The sequence below is a fragment of the Acyrthosiphon pisum genome, chromosome A1, assembly GCF_005508785.2.
Source record: "Acyrthosiphon pisum isolate AL4f chromosome A1, pea_aphid_22Mar2018_4r6ur, whole genome shotgun sequence".
Classification (NCBI taxonomy): Eukaryota; Metazoa; Arthropoda; class Insecta; order Hemiptera; family Aphididae; genus Acyrthosiphon; species Acyrthosiphon pisum.
In genome coordinates, this window is record NC_042494.1 from 6,444,700 (window position 1) to 6,471,351 (window position 26,652).

General features: G+C 29.7%; 1 protein-coding gene across 8 annotated transcripts in view; it reads left to right on the top strand.

Moving 5' to 3' along the window:
• Positions 1–26,652, top strand: part of LOC100165930 (small conductance calcium-activated potassium channel protein) — a 398,891-nt gene that overhangs the window by 358,626 nt on the left and 13,613 nt on the right. For 7 of the 8 annotated variants that reach the window (XM_029486561.1, XM_029486558.1, XM_029486562.1 and 4 more), the window contains 3 exons: positions 865–960; positions 11,569–11,990; positions 25,243–25,378. In XM_029486561.1, the coding sequence (XP_029342421.1) occupies positions 865–960; positions 11,569–11,990; positions 25,243–25,378 (654 nt within the window). Of the gene's footprint in view, positions 1–864; positions 961–11,568; positions 11,991–23,477; positions 23,614–25,242; positions 25,379–26,652 lie in introns of all 8 variants that reach the window. The other variant, XM_029486560.1, reaches the window with a different exon arrangement.

Below are 26,652 nucleotides of genomic sequence, written 5' to 3' on the forward strand. Positions count from 1 at the left end.
AAAACATTAATATTTAATATATACAATTTTAAATTATATTACGTGTGTCACTACTGTATTAGACATTAGTACTGAAAAGTCGATTGTATAACTTAATACTTTGCTTAATCAAATTTAACACTTTACGCACAACAAAATTGATATATTACTCGATTTTAAATAACCCATAACCCGAATAAATAAACTGGCTAAACAAAACCCATATTCTTTAAAATGAAGAAACCTGAAACCACAACCTCTATTTTTATTTGAAGCACCCGAAACCATAACCCGAATGAATCGCTTGGGTGTAAAGCCTTGATAAAAATCTATTTCATTCAAATAACTAATAAGTAATAATTACGAAATTTGTTCAAAAAACAAAAATTTGTTAAAATAATCTTTTTTTGAAACATAATCATTAGTTGTAATGCTCATGAGAGAGTATTAAACTAAATAAAAACAAAAATAAAATTTGAACTTGATTTAGTTCATAATGATACGTAGATATGTATTTTAAAATTTATTTTTTCGTGTATAAACCTTTTCAATTTAATATTATTTCCAATGAATAAACTACATAAAAACTGATACGATATATACTATATTATACTATATAGATGTATAATGGATAGGTCAATCTTTTGAATAACTCAGTCACTCAGTGTATAGCATGAAAATATAAGACGTATTCAGAGTAAGAAAAAAATTGGTATGAAAATCGCACATCCTTTGATAATCGCTATAGCGAAATGTATAGTAAAGACGTGTTAGAAAATGTAGAAATATTCATACACGTACGATGTACACCTCACATATTCTAAATGTGATTTATGAAAAACTATATTCGACAAAAACTTATTTCCGTCGTGCTTTCTGTTGCAGACGTCATTCTATTCTACGTCACTGAAAACGCTCATATCCGTATCCACCATCATTCTGCTGGGTTTGATCATGGCCTACCACGCGCTCGAAGTACAGGTAAGCTTAAAAACCTTTGTATATTATGTGCTATGAAAAATTGTACAAGCAACCTTCAAAGTTTCAACTGTGTCAACAAAAGAAAAAATAATATACGTCACTCTAACTAACATTCAAAATACAATATCGACTAACCGGAACATTGAAAAGAAATCTTTTAAAAAACTTTACTTGAAAACTTATACTTTACACAATGTAACCACCGATGTCAGGTGTAAATGTTATTTCAGTAGTTTCATTTGCATCAGGAACTCGATCGGAGGTTTCTCTCTAGCTTAGGATCTTCCATTATTATTCATTTCGAAAAGCAAACAATCAACAAAAGAAAAGTTTTCACTAACTTTAATTCGTGTAGGTATCATAATATAATAAGTATTATATGGTTCACTCAATATTATTACTCAACATAAACATATTTTTTTTATTTTATTTACACTTTTCGTTGTAAAAACTTATAGTGATTGATAAATCTCATTTGAACAACCATTTGTTAATAAAAAATAAGTTATATTTTTCTAACATTCAGCTCACATACAAACAAATTTTAAGTAAATCAATAATTATTTTCATAATTAAAAAAAAGGGAAAGTAGGTAATAACTCTGCTGTATGGCTGTACAGTTGTAGGATGTACCTCGTGATTGAGTAGGTCACTGTGATGGATGTGTTAAATTTGAAGTCAATAATAAATAATTACATACGAAAAATAATTCTGAGCGGAGACGGTTTGTCAGCCTATTATCATATTAATATATTATAATATATTAATTTGAATTATTATATAGTAATTTATTTTACTAATAGTAATATGGAATAAATCATATAGGTACCTATAATTAGGCAATATAAACTAAACAACTAATAAACGATTCATCGTTTGAATATTGAATTCCGTTCAAATTTTAAATTCAAATGTCTATAAAAAAAAAATCAGTTTTATATTTTTTTTAGATTTTTTGATTATAGTAAGAACCACTATGATGAACCTTCAATTCAATTTTCAATGTTTTTAACATAACGAAAAGTTTTTATCGATATTTATAGTAAAACAGGTGTGGTTATCATGTGATATAAACGTAGCACGCAATAGGTACTCAATATTTTCAATATCGAAGAAAATTTATAAATCATAAATATGTATTAATAAGTAACCATTAATTGTATATACAATTATACATATATGCCTATTACGTAATCAGATAATTTTTACATTTTATTCGTTTCTATAGTGATAAACAAAACGTTACGCAAAATTGGTTAGAAAATAAAAAATATCTGCACCCGACCCAAAAACATATTTATATTAAAAAAACAAGGATGTCAAATGTCTATATCTAATTTTCCTTCATTTTTTTTTTTTTGTTTCCCTGATCACCTATTTTAAAAGATGCTAGAAAATTTTAAATTTTTATTTCTCATAAGCACAAACTAGAATCAATTTGTTTACCAAAAACTACCCTCAGTTTTGTAAATTGAGTTATCATTTCGATTTCTTATCGTATATATAAACACAAAAAAAAATTTTAATGACATACATTGAAAAATCCATACATTCATCGTTCCACTTAGAATCTTAAAAGTCAATTAAACTAAATAACTTTATGTATATTGCAAAAATATTTTGAGGTTAAACCATAATTTAAAAACTGTTTAATACATATTAATTTATTATATTAACTATTTATTTAAAAATTAAGTTAATTGTTAGGATTGTGTTTCATCGTGTGCTTCATTATATCAATAATTTTTATAAAATGATTTTAAAATAAATTTATCCAAAACTTTGAGATTAAAATTATGGGTTATTATAACATAATACGTTATAACTAATTTAGATGACTAATTAAATCGTAACATCATAGCTACATTCGTAGCATCATAAAAAGAATAATTTTGAATTAACACACTTAGTAAAACAAAAACTACCTGCAAAAAAATTCTGTAAATTAACCTAATGTTTAATCATGAGTATTGCCTATGTTAATATTAAATAATATAATATATAAATATATTATAATGGTCTGCCAGTTGTATACTCATTATTTTAAAACCAATTGTTTTTTTGCTCCACTCAAAATCTAAAATATTTCATTGTAACCATCTAAATTATTTTGTCTTTTCATTGATACAAAATTCTAGAAGAAATATTATTATTTTATGTTATAACCTCTTTCTAAAATAAATACAATTATAGAGGGACTGTATTCTGTGTTAATTTTATTTGACCTTGTTTCAGTATTGAGATTTTGTTGTCCGAGAATACATGTAAATTATTGGACAGTATTAGTTTAAAGTACGAAAAATAACAAATCTTTTTGTGAGTAAACAAAAGACAAAGAAATATCGGCAGACCCTGAAAATGCATTTGAGACATTTCTCCAAAAACATAAAAACCACATTATCTGATAAGTCACTTTTACTTAACAAAGCTATTTTTGGCTGACACGGTGAGTGATTTGGTTATTAGTCACAAGGGTCGTATTTAACAGTCATCTCTCGTTGCCGGTTGCCATTTTTAAAATATCAAACTTAGTGACATTCATATTTTCTCATATGTTATTATTATAATACTGTTATAGTTTGTGTTATCATTCCTAAGCCGTGGCGTACACAGTCATTTTAAACATACAATAAAATAATAATTATTTGTAATTGGCTATTTAAACACCACTGTTGCAGGTTTTTGTTGTTAAATGGAAATATCAAAACCATTTATAATCTACAATTGCGAGTATATTTACTCTCTTCAATTTATTTTTACTTATTTCGTATAAATAATATATAATATAATTTTATTATTAAATATCATATGGATACACTAAAGAACTTTCAAATGCGAAATAATAGTCAGGCCAGTGAAAAGCGAGACAGTTTTGTTTGTAAAGTAGAATTATGTAGAACATATTCAAAATGACTCACAAGCCTTCTTCTTGTTTTGAATATGTTTCTAATATGTAACTTGTTTTGTATTATAATGTATATACATTTATATGAAGCGATGGTAGTTGCGTATGATAGTTTATAATTTAACCTCGTGTACCTAAAATAATAATCTTAATATTCATACACATCAATTTATAAAGAAGCAAATTACTAACACACATTTTATAAGACTTCCCAGCACACTTAAGACAGTGCACAGAATTTCAACACAAATGAAATTGTTTCGAAATTAAGTAAGCTAAAACATAAAACTTATTTAAGTTTAAAATATAAGTGAGCTAATTTATTTTGATTTTATATGGTTCATTCACAAAATAAAAGATTCAATAAATAATATGAATTTTTATGTAGGAGTTAATTATATAATATAACAATAGGTATTGTTTTTACTTTTTTAAATATTATTTTATTGAAAAATTTTATTTTAACTACGGGATAACATAAACAAAAATAACTGTACTAAAATTTAATTGCGTTAATATATTGTTCAAATAAATAATACAAATTACCTAATTTCGGACGTGCAATATAATAGATTTCCAAGAACAGTCGATTTTTATTTATTTTATTTATTTACTTTTATTATCCTTATATTATTATTCTGACTTTATTTGCTCATAACAAGTAAGAACTTTATGGTTTTATGAAACTATGCCAGCAATAAATGAATAATATAATTTATATGATAATTTCTTTCTCTTCACTTGACTTGAATTTCCTATAACAAACATGAAAAAACTATTTTTAAATTGTACAGTAGTATAGTTTTTAGTATAGGTCTTACGGTTATTAGAGCTTAAGCTTTTTTTTACTATTATTATTACTGAGATAATTTAGTTCTATTTTTCTATTTTAATTTATAAGCTAAATTATGTTTAAAATAAGCTAGGTGTATGGGTTCATTGTCTTTTGTTTATCTGTACATAATACGTAAATGTAAATAAAAACATATTATTATTATTAACAATCAATGTTAATGTGAATATACTATATATAATATTATAAAACGTCAACAAAAGCACGGAAATAAATAAAACTCTGTGTCGTTGATATATTTTTTACAAACTGTGTGGTTGGAAATTTAAAACGATGGTAGGTACTATAGTCTTGTGAAAGAACGCACTATGGAATTTACTTTGGGTTCAAACATTCCTTTACAGCAATTATTGATAGTGAACCTGACCAGACCGGATGGCGTGGAAATATAATATATACGTATAATTGGAATAGTTCTAGTCGTTGTTTCCGGCAATAAGAATATAGTCCCTATGGAAATTATTCAGTAAAACCTGCGAGTATTAGCGGGGGCCTAAAGTTAAGGCAGCAACAAGTAACCCCCTCCTGAAATCGCACGCAAATTGCACCCAGGAAATATTATAGTTTTAGCTCACCTATAAGCACACACACAATTGAGTATTAAGCTATTTTATTTCCACCCTAAGTTGTTTAGCATAATACACAATACTGCGTGCCAACATTATACCTACAAATTCAGATTATTTCTCGTGACGATTGCCATTGAACACGATACCTTAAACGGTTCTAACGGCAAAGTATAATTTTACCCTTGCATTAAGTTCCATTTGACACTTTTTTTACATTTAACTGGTGTAACGTGGTTGGGGGAGAACTTTGATTATGATATAGTATTCAACCAGCAAAGAATGTCTATTCCTAATAGATAAGTTTCCTCAGCTGCGGATTGAGCACTATTGCAAGAAATTTTTGTCAATAAAAAACACATTTGGCTTAAAACTCTAAAATTATTAAATAGGTATATTTTAAGTCGTACTTTACTTTATGTCTATATTATAGTAAGATGGATACCGTATGAATGTACTTTTAAGTCTTCTCGTACGGATGGTGAATGTAAAACTAAATTCAGTATGTGATTTTATTAAAATATAATTATTTAGATGGAGCTAAAAAGTTTTTATACTTGAGATATTATATTTTATTTTGGTAAATTCTTCATTGTGTAATTTATATAATATATATATATATATATCTGAGATTTATTAAACTTTACACTACCAGGTACCGTAAAATATTACTTACTTGAAAGTTGAACTGGCATATTACATTACAATATTATTATATATTTTCTAACTTAAATTATAAACCTAATTTAATAATAACAAGCGTATTTCCTAAATGATTAATATCGTATAAGATATTGTATACATTAATATAAAGTATTAATATTAGTACACATAAAAGCGTAAAAAATTAAATTCATCATATTGTTTATTTTTTATCTAAACACAAACCTCTCGGCTCTCAACTATGAACATTATACAGTAATGAAAATATTATAATTTATATATATTGAAACTGATGCTTAACATTTTTTATTAAATGATAGATTAATGAAATCATTGAAATCAGAAATGTATGGTTAATATTTTTGTTTTATTTGATGAATAAATAATGCATTTTTATGTATTTCCCACATTTAGGCACTTTTTGTAGAATTCTTCAAAAAAAAATTCACATGACATACAATGTATTGGAATAGAAATGTTATTATAATTAATATTATTTTAATTTAAAAGTCAATGTAATACTTCTTCTGTCACGGTTTTAATTGACAGATCATTATGTAAAGTGTAATTAGAAACAAAGGGTAGAGCATTAGTTTTTTTCCTAAGGGCAATGTTCTGAAATAAAATTGTTGAATTTTGTTGGTATTGGACACTTTTGCTGTACCCCATAATTGGAGACCATCATATGTCCATAGAAGTTTGAGTAATGTTTTATACATAAGAACTTTAATTTTTAAACTGGAGAGTTTATTATTTGTGAGTAGAGTTCGTAGCCTGCGAAGACGAGCGTATAAAGCAAGTCTCTTAATACGGACATGGCTATTCCAAGTGAGGCGCTTATCCAAGTTAAGTCCTAGATATCTAACTGTGTCATATGTAGGAATAAGTATGTTATGTAAATATACATTAGGATAAATGGAGTGGCATAGAGTGAATGTTGTATGTACTGACTTATTGGGATTAGGTTTAATGCGCTAATCAGTGTACCATTCAGACATTAGGTTGAGGTGAGTTTGAAGATTTGCTGAGACAGTAATAGATTTTTGTCAAACGATATGATGGCTTTGTCCGCGTAATCGGCTACAATAGTATTTTGGGAGATAGGCTGATCAGAGGTTTAGATATCAAAAAGAAAAGGATAGAGGATTCCACCCTGGGGAACTCCAGCTAAGATTTTCTCAATTTTGGATACTGAGGAACAAAACCAAATTTGGAAATGACGATCAATTAATTAGGACAAAATTATTTAAAATTTAAAACTGACCTAAAGTATGAATTACATACTTCATAATGACTCAATAGGCGGAAATCTGGAGGGGGTTGAGGGGCCTACTACTAAGCCACCACAAAAGTTTAAAGTACGTGTATTAGCTCCCTGGCCGTCAAGATTAGAAAGTGCCTAAATATACAATAATTTTTATAAAACGGTTTATTTAAAATGCATTACAAAACAATATTTTGTGCTAAAAATTGAATTAAATTCATACGAATTTACAACTTATGATCACAACTTGGCAGTGGCGCAACTAGACGGGGGTTGGGGGTTGTGACTACCTCCCCCGATTTTTTTGGAATTTTACAAATTCTGCGAAGGAAAAGAAATTGTTTATCTAATAAACATACGAAACGGCTGATTAATATGAAATATGAATATTATTCTTATTGTGATCATTTTAATGATAACACGACAATATAGAACGTTTTTTAACATCGATAACCTTGCAATTACGATATCTCGATAATCGATCGTATTGTTTTTTTTTGTGATATCACAATATGATGCTGACCATGGTGTGTGGTAGTGTGCATAAATAGATTAATGTTTTGATATAATTATTAATTTTGAGTTTTGTAGCGTATTAAATTTAAATATAATAAATTTAAAAAAAATTATTGTTATAAATGAAAACATGTATTAAAAATGATTGAGAAAAGAAAAAACTCTCATAGTTTTTTCCAAAAATTAAAAAAAAACAAATCATATAATTGGGCAGTACCAGATAAAGATGAAGATGTCAATCCAGATAATCCACAGCCTCCTCCCCACAAAATACCAGCCAAAAATTATTATTTTTTTCCAAATTCACAACCATGAAAATGAATCCTGGTTGCGCCATTGTAACTTGGAACGTTCATAATGAATGTAATATTAATAATATCCAGAATTGGTTGTTTCAGCAGTCGCCGTCCTCGTCGTCTGGGTTTCGACGAAATCACACAATAATATATATGCTATTTTTCAACTAAAAATGATTTATGATGGGTTTTTGCTGTTAATATCTCCAAAATCGGTATTTATTTTGCCATAATCGACAAATGTTAAATATTTTTGTTTTTTGTGCTTTAGGTTAAGCAATACACATGTTATAACTATGTCTGAAATATTAATAATTTTAGCGACTCTAGTACAGTATCTATAGGCTGTAATGAGCATAATATAATGCCCAGCCCCCTAGTAATGTCAACACCTATGAATGACTGATATAGTACGTAGTACGTACACATTTATACATTTTCAATTCCATTTGGAACAATTACATAATATATAACTATGCAAGTAATATAAGTAGGTATTCTCTATATAATAAACTTTTCAACTTTTATGTTTGAGAACAAATTCCGAGAAATATATTTATAGACTAATAAAAAAAATTACTATTTACTGATTTAAAACTGACGTTCACTGTTTTTTGAACAATTTACTCATTTTTACACAAACTTCACAAGTTGATTTTATATTATATTTTATTCCAAGTACCTCAATAGGTTAGCTTTATACCAAATTCAATAGTGGTTTTATGTTTATTTTTGCAAACCTCCTAAAAATTTCTATAAGTTGATATATTATTATCTGAGAAATAGTCCTCCAATGTTTGCTCTTTTGTTGAAGTAATGTAACGCATGACGTGACTTGAAAGTAAAATGCTGTCAAATATAAACCGTCAAAAAAAGTACGTTACACCACAAGCTCATATGATCAAAAAATAAAAAAAAAATTTGAGGTAACACCAGAATTACTTTATTACTAATTATTACAAGTACCTAAACAATTTGTATTTTATTAAAACGTTGGTAGATATATGAACAAATTTAAATACATAGTATGTTATTTTAATTATTTATGGATGTGAATTTCAATTGGAAGTACAGTAGAACCTCGATTATCCGAACTAATTGGGAGCGCACCTAGTTCGGAAACGTGAAAGTTCGGATACTGGGATTTTTTTTAATAATATTATATATTAATATATAGGTACAAGGTACATGCATAAGTATTACATGATATATATTTAATATGTTCATACGTATAACGAAAATACATAATATTATAATATGATATTTATAACTTAATTCTATTAATATTGAACTATTATAATACACATTAATTATTTTATACACAACAACATGACTAATACGTAATTTGTATTTGATATTAATTATTCGGTTAATAGAGTGTTCTTATATAACGAAGATTCGGATAATAGATGTTCTACTGTATATTAGTTTATGCGTAACACAATAAAAAATGAATTGTATTTAACACGTATCTCGTTAAGTATGACGGTATACTTCAAAGATAGACGATAATTTATTATTATGTACTATGCGTCTCATTTGAAAAAAAAAACACACGATTATACCAATACAGTTTAAATTTGCGGTTAGATAAATATTATGAGAAGTTACAAAATATAAATGTCATAACTAACTTGTTAACTAATTTTCACCGTTGCTCCAATTCCCAATGTCTATTTTAAGCCAGCAGAGAGAGCCAGTATTAAATATTATATTGTTTGATCTGAGACAATTACATAACGTATTACTAAACTAATTAAAGTATTACAATTATAGTAGTTTTTCTAAATGATACTAATATATAATCCCTTATTAAATTACCTCATTTCTTGTTGAATAATAATAAAAAATTATGTCATTCGTTGCGCCGTTGATCTCTATAAGGTTGCGAGCAAACTTCCAAATGTCGATTCCAAACATCGGAATCGAGTGCTTTCGGGAAACAAACTTGATGCGAATGTTTACATTTAAAGACAAATATAATGATTATCTGAATTTCAGATCCAGAAATAAAAGTAAAAGCCAGATATTCAGTATTGCCTTTAATGTTCACATGGTGTACATTGATAATATATTTAGTACGCACCTTATACTCTGCGTCTCTGCGATTGATCATTCATTGTTTAAAGAGTTTTTGCGCGAAATAATAATGATATAATATCAATCGATAGCTATTCCGTTGTGAATTAAATTAATAATAGGTATTCTATACACCTCGTATTATGGTCTATATTAGGTATACAAGCTGTGCACTTCGCTGTTTCTATGATTGCGATTTTATCTATATATTCAGTTCACTCATATTTCTAGATATGGTAAATATCAAAAAATGCTTATTTTTTGAAGAAAGGGGTGGCCAAATCACACAGATCGATTTATTTTTCAAGAACCATGATATTATAACAGTATGATATTTTTTAAGTGCTTATGTTTATTTGTTCATATTTGCGTGATACCAAATTGTATAGGATGGAACGATATTATATTTTCACGGGCTACACCTGCAACAACGCAAGTGGAAGTTTGTAAATAAACGTGCGATGTGGTGGTGATAAAATAATATAAAACAAAACAATAGTGATAATAATCGTCGTACGTGTACTGTATTAACGAGTAGGTACCTATAACAGCAGCAGCCGACGGGGCGTACATTTAGTACTTGATAGGATACGACAACATGCTACTGCGCTGCCGTAGTCACAACGACGACAGAATAATAATAATAATAATAATCTGTATTGCCGTAGAATAAAATTGATCGGAAAAACAATGCTATACGTGGAATAACTAAATAGTTGTCTAACCATCATCAAAAAAAAAAAATTAATTCAGCATTACCCGATCACGAGTTTACAACAGCAGCAACATTACCAGGGAGATCGGGTTGTGATTTATAATAATTTCGTAATTTTTTTTTTAGACCCTACTTTTTGACATTGATGGTATATTTTTATCAAACTAATATTCTAATAATTAAAAATTAAAAATCTAGGGGGAAACAACGCTGTTAATTGATACTACTTACACAGGTTTATTACATTAAAATATTATGCGAATCAAAACATTTGGACATGATACTGGATGTGTCGAGCTTAACTCACCTCGTCGCACAAATAAGTGGTAAATTAAAAGTATAAGTTTAAAATTGACGGTAAATCCTTTCATTCGAACAAAAATACAAAATGGATTCTAAGAGAACCAAAGATTTCAAACAATTATTGAGCATAAAAGTTTCTAAATTAAACTATATGAATAACCCACTATTCATTAGAGCTCAAGTCTTAATTATAATATCCAAAGGCCAGATCGATCAAATTCATATATTTATAAAAATAAATTCAACTTTAATTCCCGCTACTTCAAAAACCTAAAAATACCATCCGATGTTTTTTTTGTACACCTATATATAAATAATCCCGTATACGGTGGGATAGGTTCTCACTCTCTCTCTTTCTATATATATTTGTGTGTGTGTGTGTGTTATCATGTATACCTCAATACCGTTATACCACCATGTAAACATAATTTTAATTTTGCACCCACAGTTGTTCATGATTGACAATTGCGCGGACGACTGGCGGATCGCGATGACGTGGCAGCGGATCGCCACCATCACGATGGAGCTGGTGATCTGCGCGATCCACCCGATCCCTGGCGAGTATTACTTCGAGTGGAAAACCAAGTTGGCCAACAAGCATGGAAAGCTGGAGACACGGTGGGTGCCGTACGACGTGCCGCTGTCGCTGCCGATGTTCTTCCGGCTGTACCTCATCTGCCGGGTCATGTTGCTGCACAGCAAGCTGTTCACGGACGCATCGTCCCGCAGCATCGGCGCCCTGAACCGGATCAACTTCAACACGAGGTTCGTGCTCAAGACGCTCATGACCATATGCCCGGGCACGGTGCTCCTCGTGTTCATGGTGTCCCTGTGGATAATCGCCAGCTGGACGCTCAGACAGTGCGAGAGGTAAAAACCAACCGACCGTCGCGGCGTGCCAAGCGACCGTCGAATTTATTATAATATTACATTATTGTTATTGTCATTAAATCGTATCGTCAGCACTGCAGTGGCGCTGAGTACGGACTTGAGGAGGGGCTCATTAAAACTCAATTTTAGTATTTTTTTTTAAATTATTTGAAAAAATAATATAAAAGAAAAGTTATTTTAAACATTTCAAAGATTGATAGTGGCTGGGGTAGGTCATGCGTATATGGTCATTGGTCATATAACTCTAGTCAGAATTGAAACATATTTTTTAACAGAACTCTGCGTCACTGTAGTATAACTGTTTATTAAAATCTACACAATAGTTATGTTCCGAGACGATCCTGGGTGATTATTTTTTCGGTATTATTGATAGGAAGTCTCCGATTCCGCATCGGTACAACTCTTTACATGCGATTGAAAACTAACGGATGCCTTATCGATACTCGGTATATGTATAATATTGTATACTGTTTATAATATGTGCATTATACATCCATAATATATATTTTGATCAACGCTGTTCATCTAATTGTTCGAGCGGTTTCGTTTGTTCTCGTTTAATATAACTCCCGTTTTCGGTCAGTTCGATTGTGATCTTCGGACACTACGGAAACTTTCTATATTATGTTCTCTATCCGTCGTGGGATTAATAATAATATTATATTGTACGTGATAAATACCGAGTTAAGCCAATAACGGTGTATTCTATTATAGTATAATATTATGATTATAATAGGCACTTGCCCACCCGTGTATCAAAAATAATACTATATTTAATATCGTTTTGCAACAGTTCAATGTGACGGCAGGCGTGACCGGTCATATTATTAATTGATGATCAATCTCCGATCGTATGTATGTAGTATTGGCAGTAGCGATAAGACACACGATATATTACTTGAACAAATTTACAAGTCAAAATAATTATATAAATGTAGTTTATTGAGTATAATAGTACCTACCAACTACCAAGGTATATCTTATATTCTATACAAGAATACAGATACCCGTATGTTGAGCGCACGTCTCTCTTCTCTCTCGCCTTGGTCTGGGATAGTGGTACGTATATTGTTGGTATACGTTTTATATCTAAAATAGTATATTATTATACGATACTATAAACCATCGCATTCAAAAAAACGATTCTGAGTAGAGTCCGGGTTAAACCACAGGTGCCGAGATTCCTTTAATATTTTATCTTGGGTTGTCCGTGCTTTTTTTTTCTTATACGTGACGTTTATTATAGAGCACTACTGATATTGAAGAATTACCTCTTAAAAGTAACATCCAGACTAAAATTACTGATATTAAAGTTAGGTATTACGTAAAACAAATTGAAGCATTTTCACTACCCGTAAAAATGTCCATGGGGAATAAATGCATTATTGTAAAACCAACATAGGTGTTCTACATAATATACATATCTAAAGTTAAATATATTTCAAGATTCAACTTCCAATATTTTTTTTGTTTTAAGCTATTAATTTTAAACTTAGACCTAATTCAAAATAATGAATTGCTCCTCTTAATAACATAAGTACCTACTTAGGTACATAACTGGTCATATTTATAAATCATATTTAGATTGTATAATTTTACAAAACTGTTTATAATGAATTCGAATATTTTCCTGAAACATTTTAAAATCAACCGTTTCATTTAGTTGTAGCACTTTAAACTTGAAGGTGCAATAACATTTTTAGATTCTGAGCGGAGCGATGAATGTATTGATTTTACAATGATGTATTTTTTTTGTGTGTCTCGTGTCTGTATACACGATATGTAGTCGAAATAAGGCTTCGATTTTCGACTTCAGTATCTTGTTCAATGGGAAAGTGAATCTAGTTGGTGCATTGGGGAGGTCAAAATCCCACAATCCCATTAGTGTTCAAAAGCACCGAGAAAAAAAATTAAGGAAAAACAGGCATTTTTACGCTAAATCGGTTTTCAACAAAATCTATTTGGGTTTTTGGTTTAGGTAACTCTAAAACAAATCACCGGAGATACATGCAATTTTCACTGGTTGCTTATATTAGCATTTTTTATACACGATAACATTTACAAACTATTTTGATTTGTTTTGAACTGTTTACGGACATTTTCAGTTTCCAATTTTTTTAGTTTTTATTTTCCATGAATGTCAATAAAATTTTATTTGTTGGGTAAAAAAGCTTGAAAATGTAATAAGTCCTCCGCTTATCATTTTGCTCAACTGAATATTATATTGTATCAACGTGTCGTTACTGGAAGTAAACAATTTAACCACAATCAGTAATTACTGTTTAGTTCAGTTTCTTAAAAAAAAATAAAATAAAAAAATAACAACCACCTATACCTATTATTGTTTCTTTTCATAAACGTATCCTAAACCTCCATCAGACAGATGACCATCGCGACTCGCAAATATCAGTAGGACGGACAGTGCTACCTGGTGGTTTGTTTTGTGTGTTCGGAGTTTTTGAAACAATCTCTATGGTGATTACCAACCTCTATAATATTATATTTATATATATATATTTCATTGCTTGGTTTATGACTGTTAAAAGGACACAATATTTTTCCACTCACTCAAAGTATATACTGGCCGAGCAAAACTAAAAACATCGTTTTCGCCAAACAATCGACTACACTAGTACCAAACGCGTTTTTGCTCTCTTTCTACATTTTATTCCTCGGCACGTTGAACAAATGTCGGTAAAAATCCAAACCTTTTTCATTAGAGTACATACATAATATATACACACATATTGTGTATATATATATAAAATTCAATTGTACTCCTCGCGTTTGGCACAGTAAAGTGCTTTTTTTTATAAAAATGTACGCATGTAATATTTGAACAGTCATGTTATTTGAAAATAGCATGAACTAATTCTTCAGAGACGACGACCAGACATTGTAATAAAATTAAATTCCGTCATTGAAAAAAACTGAAAAGTGGTAACACGTCGCGTTACTATTTCATATGAGTATTATAAAAAAAAATATCTATTAACTATGCATAATATATCATTGGAAATAAGAACAAATTTTAATCACCAAACAAATGTTAATCATTTTTAAACGCCAAACGTACGATGTTAGGTGATATTTAAAAATTACACAAAACAATGCGCAAATGTTAACCGCTGATACGTCACATCCATTCAAATCTCTCATAATAATAATATAGTGTTTCATAATACTCACAATGAGCCTGCGCTTTGCCGTTTTCTGTGTTTGGCTCATATTAATAATATGATTTCAAGAGGTCATTCTAATTAGACGAAACCCCAAATCGTTCCGAACATTAAATACGGTATAGGTATACCTACACTCATTTGTTCACCACACAACGCCCGACTTGTTCCTAAAAGGAAAAACTAATCAATGTACATTTGTACGCAGTACTTTTTCGGCAATTCATCACTAAAACACCCCAGCACGAGCGTTTCCAGTCCCCTACACAAAATCACGATATGACATTAGACAACGCATACACATATAAATTTCAAACCTAATAACATTAACACTTATAGTAAATCAGGTTCATTCCAAAAACATCAGAGAATATTTATTCAGTAGGTACCTATTTTTTTTATTCATTTCTGTACCACGTCGTCCCGTTAGGAAAATTATTGAAGACAGTCATCTGTCATACTCTTCATATACAAACATATAACACGCATTCGCGCGTATATATCAAATGATTTCGATACGAAATTCGTGTAAACAACTCCTCCCACCGGACGTTTTGGCAAAACTTTGAACATATCTCAACTCCATTTGTCGAACGCTCGTAGAAATAGCAACATTTACCGCCAGTAATTTGCATTGTGTACCTACAACGTATGAAGGTTATATATGTTGTGTTGTACACTCTGGAAACTAACAAGCCAAAACTGAAAACAAATAAAAAAAAAACGTAAGACCTTATTCGGAGATGTTTTCAATATCCATGCACGATAAAACCTGTAGCTTGGTTTTTCTGCACTTGCAGGAAAAAATAGTATTAAACACAGGAGTTAGTAGTTTAAAATTTTTGTCTGATATTCTATCGTTTTTGGACACAATTTCAAAAATATAAATAATATTACTATGGGTTGTAAGACATTATTTAAATGTTCATTATTTGTCTGAAAGTAAATTCCCACGTACAAAATACATATTATTTTCATATTCAAAAGGTGGCCACTGGCCAGCCTACAATTCTGCTTAAATATTAGGTACTAAATATTATTATACAAAGACCTTTTACATTTCTGAGCAAGTTACCTATGATAGTACACCTTAAAGATTTGAAAACTCTTGTATTTTCAAGTCAACTATTTTCGATACCTATTCGGGGACTAGAACTAAAATATTAACCTCCTCATACAATGACAATGCCGTTTTATATATTTTTTATTTCAAACTCACAATTCAGGGCTGTCAACTGATTGTGCACATTTTAGATATTCAACATGCAATTTAAATGATTATTCACTCACAAATTTTTATAATGACCAGTTTTGCATATTTAAACATTAGCACACACGTTTGAACCAGTCGGATAAGTCATATTAACCTAACCAGCTGGTCCTAAATTTGAATTCAATTATATACCATAACATACGAAAAACCGTTCTTTGCAATGTACCAGACTCTAATTCTAAGGTTATTCTGGAATTTACTTATTTTACTATTATTTATAGGGTAGGTTAAACCAATTTTTGCAAAAAACATCCAATTTATTATAAGATAATTATTACAATATAACGTATAATATTGTCAGCCGACTTTTGTTTTCTCTCTCTGGCGCACGCGTAACATAAGCAAAATTCATCTTCGCCAAATATCTTTTTTTAGTTTTTGAGTAGGTACCTAATCTTAGAGTAAAATCACTCTTTATACAACTTATAGAAAATAATATTTTTGTGGGTATGACATATCAACTTTTCTAAATATTATTTCAAAACAATTTAATATTCATCTAAATGTATGAAACTTTTTTTTACTTGTAAGTCGAATATAAAGTCAAATAATAACAAAATATAATACTGATATTTCAAGCTCTTAAAAATTATACTCTATAATTTTTGAAATAGTTGAAAAATATTTCTCTAAAATCATAAAAAGGATTTTACGTGAATGCGTTTATCTATATATGTAGCACGTGGGTCTGAGAGACAAAACAAATATTGTGCTGACATTCTTTTAACTTTTTAGTCAATACCGACGCAACCATAAAATAATGTGAATATTTTCGTGATAATATGAATAGCTTGAAATTGGTCTAAATATTTTGTGTTTTCTAGATTGTTTTGAAAAGTACTAGGAAAGTTTGTTTTAACTTATTGAACTCCATCTCGATCTAATTTTTTAGGAAATCGTCTACTACTCCGAAAACTGACAGACACATCTAAACAAAACAACATACATCGTTTTAAAACCAACACATTCATCGTTACGCTTAGGATGAAAAATTGCAACCGTTTTGATTTATATATTTGTATTATATAAGGAAAATCATCGTTTCAAAAATATTTTATTATTGAATAATAAAACAAGTCATACTTATTACAAATAGTGATTTTACGCAGTATATAAAACATAAAATTCCAAATTATTAACTCACAACGAGTGGGTAACCGTGATATTATGTTCGTTGGTGAAACGGTAAAAAAAATGGAACGGCCATTCTTTCCTCATCCGTCTCTCGATCGTATTTTTGTTTTTTTATTTTGCGCCCACCAGTACGTTTATGTATAATGTCGCGCAATGCAGTATAAGACGAAATTCCAGTCGTGAATCTCTATCCCATTTTCACTGTTTCACAAGTGCGTGTTATATATAGCATAATACTGCAGTTGGAAAACGAGTCTTGATCACCTCCGGGCCGTTTCCCGGGGATTACACGCCGGCAGCGCTTTAAGGTAGAATGTGCGGGGCCACCTGCATTATTCACAGGTTCCATGTAGGAATATACACTTTCATACGATGTTATTTAGAAATTACCAGAATTGTTTGTACCTGTTTATACTTTATATCATGGGTGTGTTTGGGAAATCCAAGGGAAACCTTGGAAAAATAATCATGAAACTACCTATACGTATTGTATTTTTTAGTATGACATGATATAATAAATATTAAGTGTTATTGTTAATAAGATGACGTTGGTTATACGGATATTTTGTGATGTAACTGCGTAATGCGCAGGTGTGACCGCTGTCAATGCATTAATTGATTCTCGACATAACATTCTTTATATTTTTATGAATCATGAATATCGAAATTGCCGAATTATTGTAATCATAAACCAATTGTCCAAGTAGATATGTAATTATTTTATATCCTCTGATGGTTTGGAATGTTAAATTTTATGTCCACAAATTGTTTTCTAAATGTTTTGATATCTATGCGCTAACAGTATATGTGCCTAATATTTCCGATACATTTATAAGATGTGCACACTGCACAACCTTGCCATGTTTTTTTTAAAATATAGGAGCAAACAGTTTTTCAATGTGTAGGAACATTTTTTTTTTAAAGTTCCTATAAAGACACGTGTTTTATATAAATATATATGTGCGCGAACGGTTTACCAAATAACAGATAAAATTTCCTGGATTTTACAAACGATTATTACACCCAATCTAGTTCCTTGTATGGATTGTTTATATTTAGTTCTACTTTCAAAGTGTGTACAATTTCTTAAGTATGAAAGATATTTTTTAAATAAACAGCGGTAGGTATCTTCAATTCGTCAACTATGAAAATACAAATATTATAGTCAACATTTTGTAAATTTTACACAAAACAAACTATTACAATATTCCATAGATATCGAACAAAATAAGCATAAAAATGTTCTTTTTGTGAAAAAAAAAAACTAAAAGTTTGTGATCAAAAGTGTGGCACGAAAAAACATGAATTGCATTCCGTACAAATAACTAATTTAAAAAAATTCTGAAAAAACGAGTTTTGTGTTTAATATATGGCATGAAAAATACCAGAAAAATGTGTTTGCGCATACATAATAATATTTAAAATGTTTTTTTTATTTATTTTTATATGATTTCGTACGATTAAATAGTAACTAAATTCAACGCAGAAACTAAAATCCCAGTATTTTAAATACGTGTGAATCTGAATTTTAACAGGTCATACGCAATAACATAGTGTCATAGTGATTGAATATTATTAAGAATAAAAATGGATGAATTTTTGACATTGAACTGTTGCAAAATCTCTGTTAAATATCGAAAACAGAAAATACTTTCAAACAGAAAATGTCAAAATATTTTTTAAAAATATGTTAGTTTTCGTCGAACAAGAGGCGCAAAAATAGACAGTAACACAATTTCAGAACATCAACAAACAACACTGTTATTTTAACGTTAAATAATTAAGTTAGTATATTTTATTTTTAATTTTAATCCATTTTGTTTACCATTCTAAACTAAGAACATACCAGCCCCACAACCTAAAATAACCAACACAATAACATAGTATAGATTTATATATTTTATAATTATACAACCGGTAATAGCATCGTATCATAATGCTAATTATTAGGTTGTATAATAATTAATCTAAACAGTGTGAAATAAAAGCGTTTGAATAAAAATCCACTAACCAACCGAATACTAAGGTAATAATATAATTAAGAACTACTACGCTCTTATTTACATTATAACCATTTCTATACAGAATAATTACAAGATAATTTTAATAACAAAAATCAATAATTTAATTAAATTCCAAAGGTTTAAAACCTATTTTAAAATGGTCATAATCTCTATTACTTGTTTGGAATAATAGCTTGTATTTATCCTGTATTTTATTCATGGACCGTAATGTTGCCAAGTAATTATTCACTCGCCACCAGGGTATATATAACTATGAAACAAAAGAGAGGCGTTCCTCGTTCGTCGTGCTTCGAATGTTCTTCCAGTTAACCGAGTTTATCTAAAACCCTATACATTTATAAATCAAATATAACTTAAAACACTAATCATATAGCCCTACAACCAAATGTATACAAGGGTAGAAATGTTTAAGGGAATGATAATTGAATTTGGAGACATCCGTCACTACCAACAGGTTTATCTAAATACAAACACTTTCAAGTATTAATGTATTATATGGCATCATGCTAAACCGTATATTATAATATCAATATCAATACATAAGCCAAGTGCCAACTACAACAGATTTAGCTTTCGTAAATCAGCTTCAAATGTAAACATGTTTTTATTGTTGTAAGTAATTATATGAGCAATTAAATAATACATTAGTAATTAAGAGTGGGTGGTTAGTTAACGTAGGGCGTAGGCAGTATAAGTTAATTGTGTAAACATTGTGGCACAAATAACGTAATAATAATATTTACATAAAACAATTATTATTTAAATTTTAATACGCATACATTTAAAAATCTCACAAAACTTATAATAGATTCACTTTCAATATTATATCCGTTGTACATACTAATTGGTGATCAATAAATTACTGTTATAGTTTTATTATTATAATTTTTCATGATATGTGAAAATAACGGAGATAAATCGGTTTTTGTAATAATTATACTTAACAACATTCCTATCTGGTCTTGATAATTTCCCCGGAGCTTTACCATTTAAAAGTTTTTTTTTTACCAAAACCCTGATTAAGTATTTTTCAAGAAAGATTATGCATATTTTGGCTCTCTAATCTCAAAATGTTCATCTCTTACTCATAATTCTTTGGAATTCTAATAAAATATTAATTTGAAAACTCTGAGGTATTAGTATTTCATATTATATTTTAAATAAAAAATAAACCCCATTAAACTGTGTAGTTTGTTTGCCTGAGTAAAAATAAGTACGATACATTTTTTATGTATAAGAAAACAATATATTCAATTCAGTTTAAAACACTTAAAAATAAATAAATTATAAATTCATTATAATACTAATTAAACTGCACATTAATACATTTAATTTTGATACCAAAAACCAAATGTTTGCAGTTTTTTTTTTTTAATTTCAAAATATTTTAATCATATAACAAAAAAAAATCTGTATAAACCCATAATTAAATATCTAAATACATACAAAATACAATTTCTAAAATTAAATATGATAAAAACTAATTTTAATGAAATAAAAATTTTAAATACCTTATATTTAATTTATCAATTTTTCTTCGAAAAAATTTTGGGAAAATATTTACAAACAATGTAAGTCCTTTACATTGTAATAAATCGTTTAAAGTTGTATATGACTTTTTAAGCGTCTTAGCAGACATTTAATGTCCAGCATTTATCAGCTAACGTCTTAATTTTTATAAGTTACGCAGTTTCATCAATCTTCAAATCCTTCTAAGAATGACATTTTTAACGATCATGAAAACAGTCATACTTAAGTTTTTGTTTTCCCAAACGTCGCGATAATATACACTTTGAGTTCGAGTGATTTTGACGCGTCATTTCAGATCTCGAGTATACTAGCTCGAGTATACTTGAGCTTGGAAAACAGTCTGCAAGAATAACGAGGAGGAGTTTTTATTTTTTTTTAATTCTGTTTCACTTAGTTGATTCTTTATGTACTAGAGAAAGAGAGTAGAATATTACTACATTAGGACACCCTCTTTTGCTTTTCATCTTAATTATCAATTTCCTTTAAGTTATTTGTGCTTTTTTTTGTCTGTTAAATTAATATCCGGTTATTTCCTTCCGTTCGATTTTATATCCCCATCCATAGCCATTTCAAATTACTCCCGGGAGCAATTATTCTTCCAGACAAACAAATGCACTCAGCGCGTACCCGCAAAATAAATAACAATACCAAAAATAATATACAGGCTGATCCGGTTGATGGGGGGAGAGCAATCTCGCATAAAACAGCAATCAAAACTCACTTTTGGAAACGAATAATCATTTTGATTATACTTTCATTAGTAATGTTTATCTGTTATTCATTTTGTTTCCCCACTACCACAAACCACTACCGTGAATATTATCCGTTGCCCCTTTCGACTTTCCACTGAAAATTTATAGTCGAACCCTTGTCGCCAACGATTTTATTTCCATTAAAATTCCACCGAGGTGCACTCGTATGTATAATATATATTTTATAGCTGGTAGCGAATTTCAGTGGTTTCTCGCGTAATAAACTTGTCCAAATTAAATCCACCAATCCAATTACCGTCCCAGTAAAATTCCTCATCAGGAACCTCTGCGGTAGAAACGCAGTAAATGCCAATGAAACATTTTTATCCACTATTCTAAATTAGTGTCATTATGAATGGTGTTGTGAAACCTAGTCGTGGTGGCGATGGCATTATAATTGTTCCAGCTTAGCATCCAAAACAAATTAAAGTAATTTAAAACGACTCAAAAATCCGCTATGTGCAATAGTAATCTATACGTGTCTGTTCTTAGGCATGTAATTAACATGCCTAATATAATATTATATTATACGGAATGCGCAAATTTACACGAAAAGGGTGACTCTAATAGAAGTTTTCCCTCAAAAATTATCATACCAACTACCCAGTATCGTTAGCTGTAGCTGAATGATGGTATTTTTTTTTTATATAATATTTTACGTTAATTATTTATAAAAAGTTAAATAATAATATCATACATAAACATTTATAGTATTAATGTAGTTATACATATATACCTTATAAGTTATGACGCGTATAACCTTAGAAATGATTAAAATGTGTTTAATGTTATGAGAATACAATGTGAACACAAATATAAGACACTTTTCTGGAAAACCTTAACTGTATGTTACTCAGACATTTCACAGAAAATTTGCTTGAAAATATCTACTAATACAATATATAAACACTTATTTCACTAAATAATATAATAATTTTATTTAAAGAAAATATCTCTGTAAGAGTTAATGAGATGTATTTTTACAGTGGGCTGGTATGTTGAGTGATTGCCCAATCAAGTTAGGTAACTGTGACTAGTATTAGTGTTCACCTCATAATAACTATGTGCAGAATATTGATATTCATCATAAGATTGAAACACATCCGTTGCTTTCTTATACGAAAATAACACTCAATACGTCGTGCGTCGTTGATAGATTTTACAGTTCTCAGCGGTTTTGTAAATTTTTTTATACGCCAATAACCCCTAAGTCCTAGTCTGTACTGAGATGTTCGTGGTGTAAATAATAATAATGAATACACATTAATGAACAAAAATAACAACAATAAAAATAAAAAAATATATATCTCCGTCAGTATTTTTTCTTCCTCGGGATTTTTTGCTCGTTATTAATCACTATAATAAAATGTTTGAAAAGTAGTATTACTCATCATCTTTTTTTTTTGCAACTCAATGATTTGATATATTATTTTGTTAAATACAAAATAATAATAAGAATAATAATAATAATAATAATAATAATCATCGAACGCATTATTGCGTAAACGGAAGAGGCAATCTAGCGTCACTGCTACTGTCCTACCAGTAGTATGGACATTGTATATTGCACGCAGGTTCCACGACGAGGACCACGCCAATTACTTGAACTCGATGTGGCTGATAGCCATCACGTTACTCAGTGTAGGCTACGGAGACATTGTACCAAACACGTACTGCGGACGAGGCATCACGCTCTCCTGCGGTATTATGGTAAGATTAATAATGACGAACACATACACAATACACAATAAACGCGCACACATGTGTATGGGTGTATACACACTCACACTACACTTACACACACACACACACACACACACACACACACACACACACACACACACACACACACACACACACACACACACACACACACAGTACACAGATACAATGACACATATTTACAAACACAGCGCCATCGTGTGCTTTTACTTTTGACAGTATAACCAACCACCAATCCACCTCTTACTCGTGATCGAGAGAGAGAATTATTACTTCAAAACTCTTCATCAACACAAAAACGAAAATTAAAATGTAATTAACTTTAACAATTAAAAGCGAACTGTTTACTCTGGAGCTTACAAAATTGGAATTGCGTTTATACACGCGTTTAAGCGCTGTACAACATGGTGTTTTCCGTGTAGTTAGCGAATCCGGAAAGTCGTTTTAAATTTCCCTCCTCCCACCCCAAATTTCCCGTCGCACATAATTCGATTAAGCTTATATTTCGAATAATAACGATCGTAAACCAATTTTAATAGGGGACACACCCAACCAACACTGCCATAGCCACCGCCGCCGCCGTAAATTAATTATGTCCTGGCACGAGCTTCTGCTAACTTTGTAGACGCGACACAAAGTTTTAGAACTTTATTTGCTTTAAAAAGCTATTTACATTCATTGGGAACCAATTGAATTGAAAGCTTTCATACGTTCTACACTTGTGTCCAGTAATAATATTTTTTTTAATATTTAAAAGATAGTTTCTATTTCAGGGGGTGCGGGCGTAATCGAATTCCGAACACTTGTTAAACACCTAATAATGTCAATTTTTCATTCATCCGTCCAGAATTAACGTACAAAACTTAAATGATAATAATAAAACATTAACTTAACGAACGTTGAGCACGTCCACTAATGTCTTGGATTTAATAACTTCCAAGTATCAATTTTTACTTAAAAATTAACATGTCATCATAACGTCGTATAATTTATTTGATATATATTCTTTTATGTCTTCTCATATAGTAGGTAATCGTTTTTTATTAATAAAAACTATCATTAAGAAATATTTAAAATAGTAGGACACCCTGTACATATTTTTATATTATTTATCAGGGGTCCTATACTATATCTAACAAATTCGTGTTGTCTGAAATACGATGAAGTTTCACATCAAAGACGAGTAAATAAGTCACGTTTCATAATAGATCTTCAACAAAATAGAAAATACACGCACTCCTGAACTCGTGTAGATATTTCAAAACTTTTTTTTTTAATGTCATCGTGATTGGATAAATGGGTTAGAACGCATAGTTCGGAATCCCTGGGGCTGATAAACAACCGAAGCAATGAATTTCGTTTAATGTATTTCAACCAGTATTGTCATACGCGTCAAAAAGGAATGGAGAATGAACTCGTGTTTAAAATTGTGTTATTGTCTTTTTTTACGCGTCCTAGTAATAATTTCGATACGGAAACTGTACATATCGATGTGTTTTTGGAGTCGATAGGAGATCGTGGTTCATAAGAAATATTGTAATATTTATAATTTATAATTTAATTTTTTTACTGGGATTGGGTTGTGATCAATACTACACTGTGTCTGGGGCTCTGTAGGTTTCATGATGAAGATCACGCTAACCTGCTGAACTCCATGTGGTTCATAGCGATCACGTTCCTGAGCGTGGGCTTCGGAGACATAGTGCCAAACACTTACTGCGGTCGTGGCATTGCGGTCACCACTGGCATAATGGTAAGACCGAATCCAGAACAACCAAACAAATATCCCAGTGGCCTCAAATTTAGTGACCAAAAAGTCTATCCAGCCGATAGCGTCCAAAAATTCTAGCGTGCTTGCTTGGAAAATGCATTAAATTAATTTAGGAAGGAATACTATTGAGCGAAGTCCTAATGGATTTAGATTTTAGAATAGATTAATTGATTGGAAACATGATACAGCGTCTAAGGGATTCATAGAAAATAAGCTTTTTGGTTTAAACTATGTATATAATCAAAAAACATAGATTGGTGTACCTATAGGGTTGTCAAACATTTATATATATTATATATTTGAATATTTCACGCACTAAAAGAAGACTATTTAATGGCGAAACGTGCAAGATAAAATAATATTAAAATCATATTTATTTACTACATTTTTTAATGACATACAAATATTTTGTACATTTTCATAATTATTATAACAATGCTACACGCTCCCTAATAGTTAAGTATAATAATAGTTATTTTTAATGCAGCAACTTATAATTTTTCTGAAAATATTTATATACGTTTATGATTCGTCCGATATTTGAATTTGGTTGATGGTCATTAATTATAAATATTAAATTATATAATTATAGCTAGCAAAATGAGTTTAATATTAGATAAATATACATCGACATTTTTAAAAATATAATGACTTCCAATATTTTAAAATTATACGATGCCATTTAAAATTTGAAAGTTGATATTATTTTAAAAAAATATGAGGGGAATATAAGAAATTATTAATATAATTTAATGAAAAAGTAGCGTTTGTGTTAACAGTTTCTGAAAATTGTATGCTAAATAAAATAATTATAAATATATTTGAGAAATGCCATATTTTACCTACAGAAAACCATCCTGTATGTAAATATATATAAACATTATACATATTATACTTTGTTTTCCAACTCTGCATTCTTCCTCTAGCATCAAACATGGTTTTATATGAATCCCTTTGATATAACAATAATAATAATTACATGTAAAAGCGTTTCAAAGCAATTATTTTAAGGACCGCTCATATGATGCAAATTCCAAGTGTCTTACTTAAACATTCCGAACACCATGCAAAGCGCGTAGAAGTGCTTTATAAATATATAAAGCCCCTTGTACAGTAGTTTCAATAGCGCTTTAGATACAATAATATTATAGATATTTCGTAATTGATGTATAACATTGTTGATACCGTTGTGAAAATCACAAGTGATATTGTACAATTGTGTTGCAATTATTTGTTATTATTATTATTACTTAGAA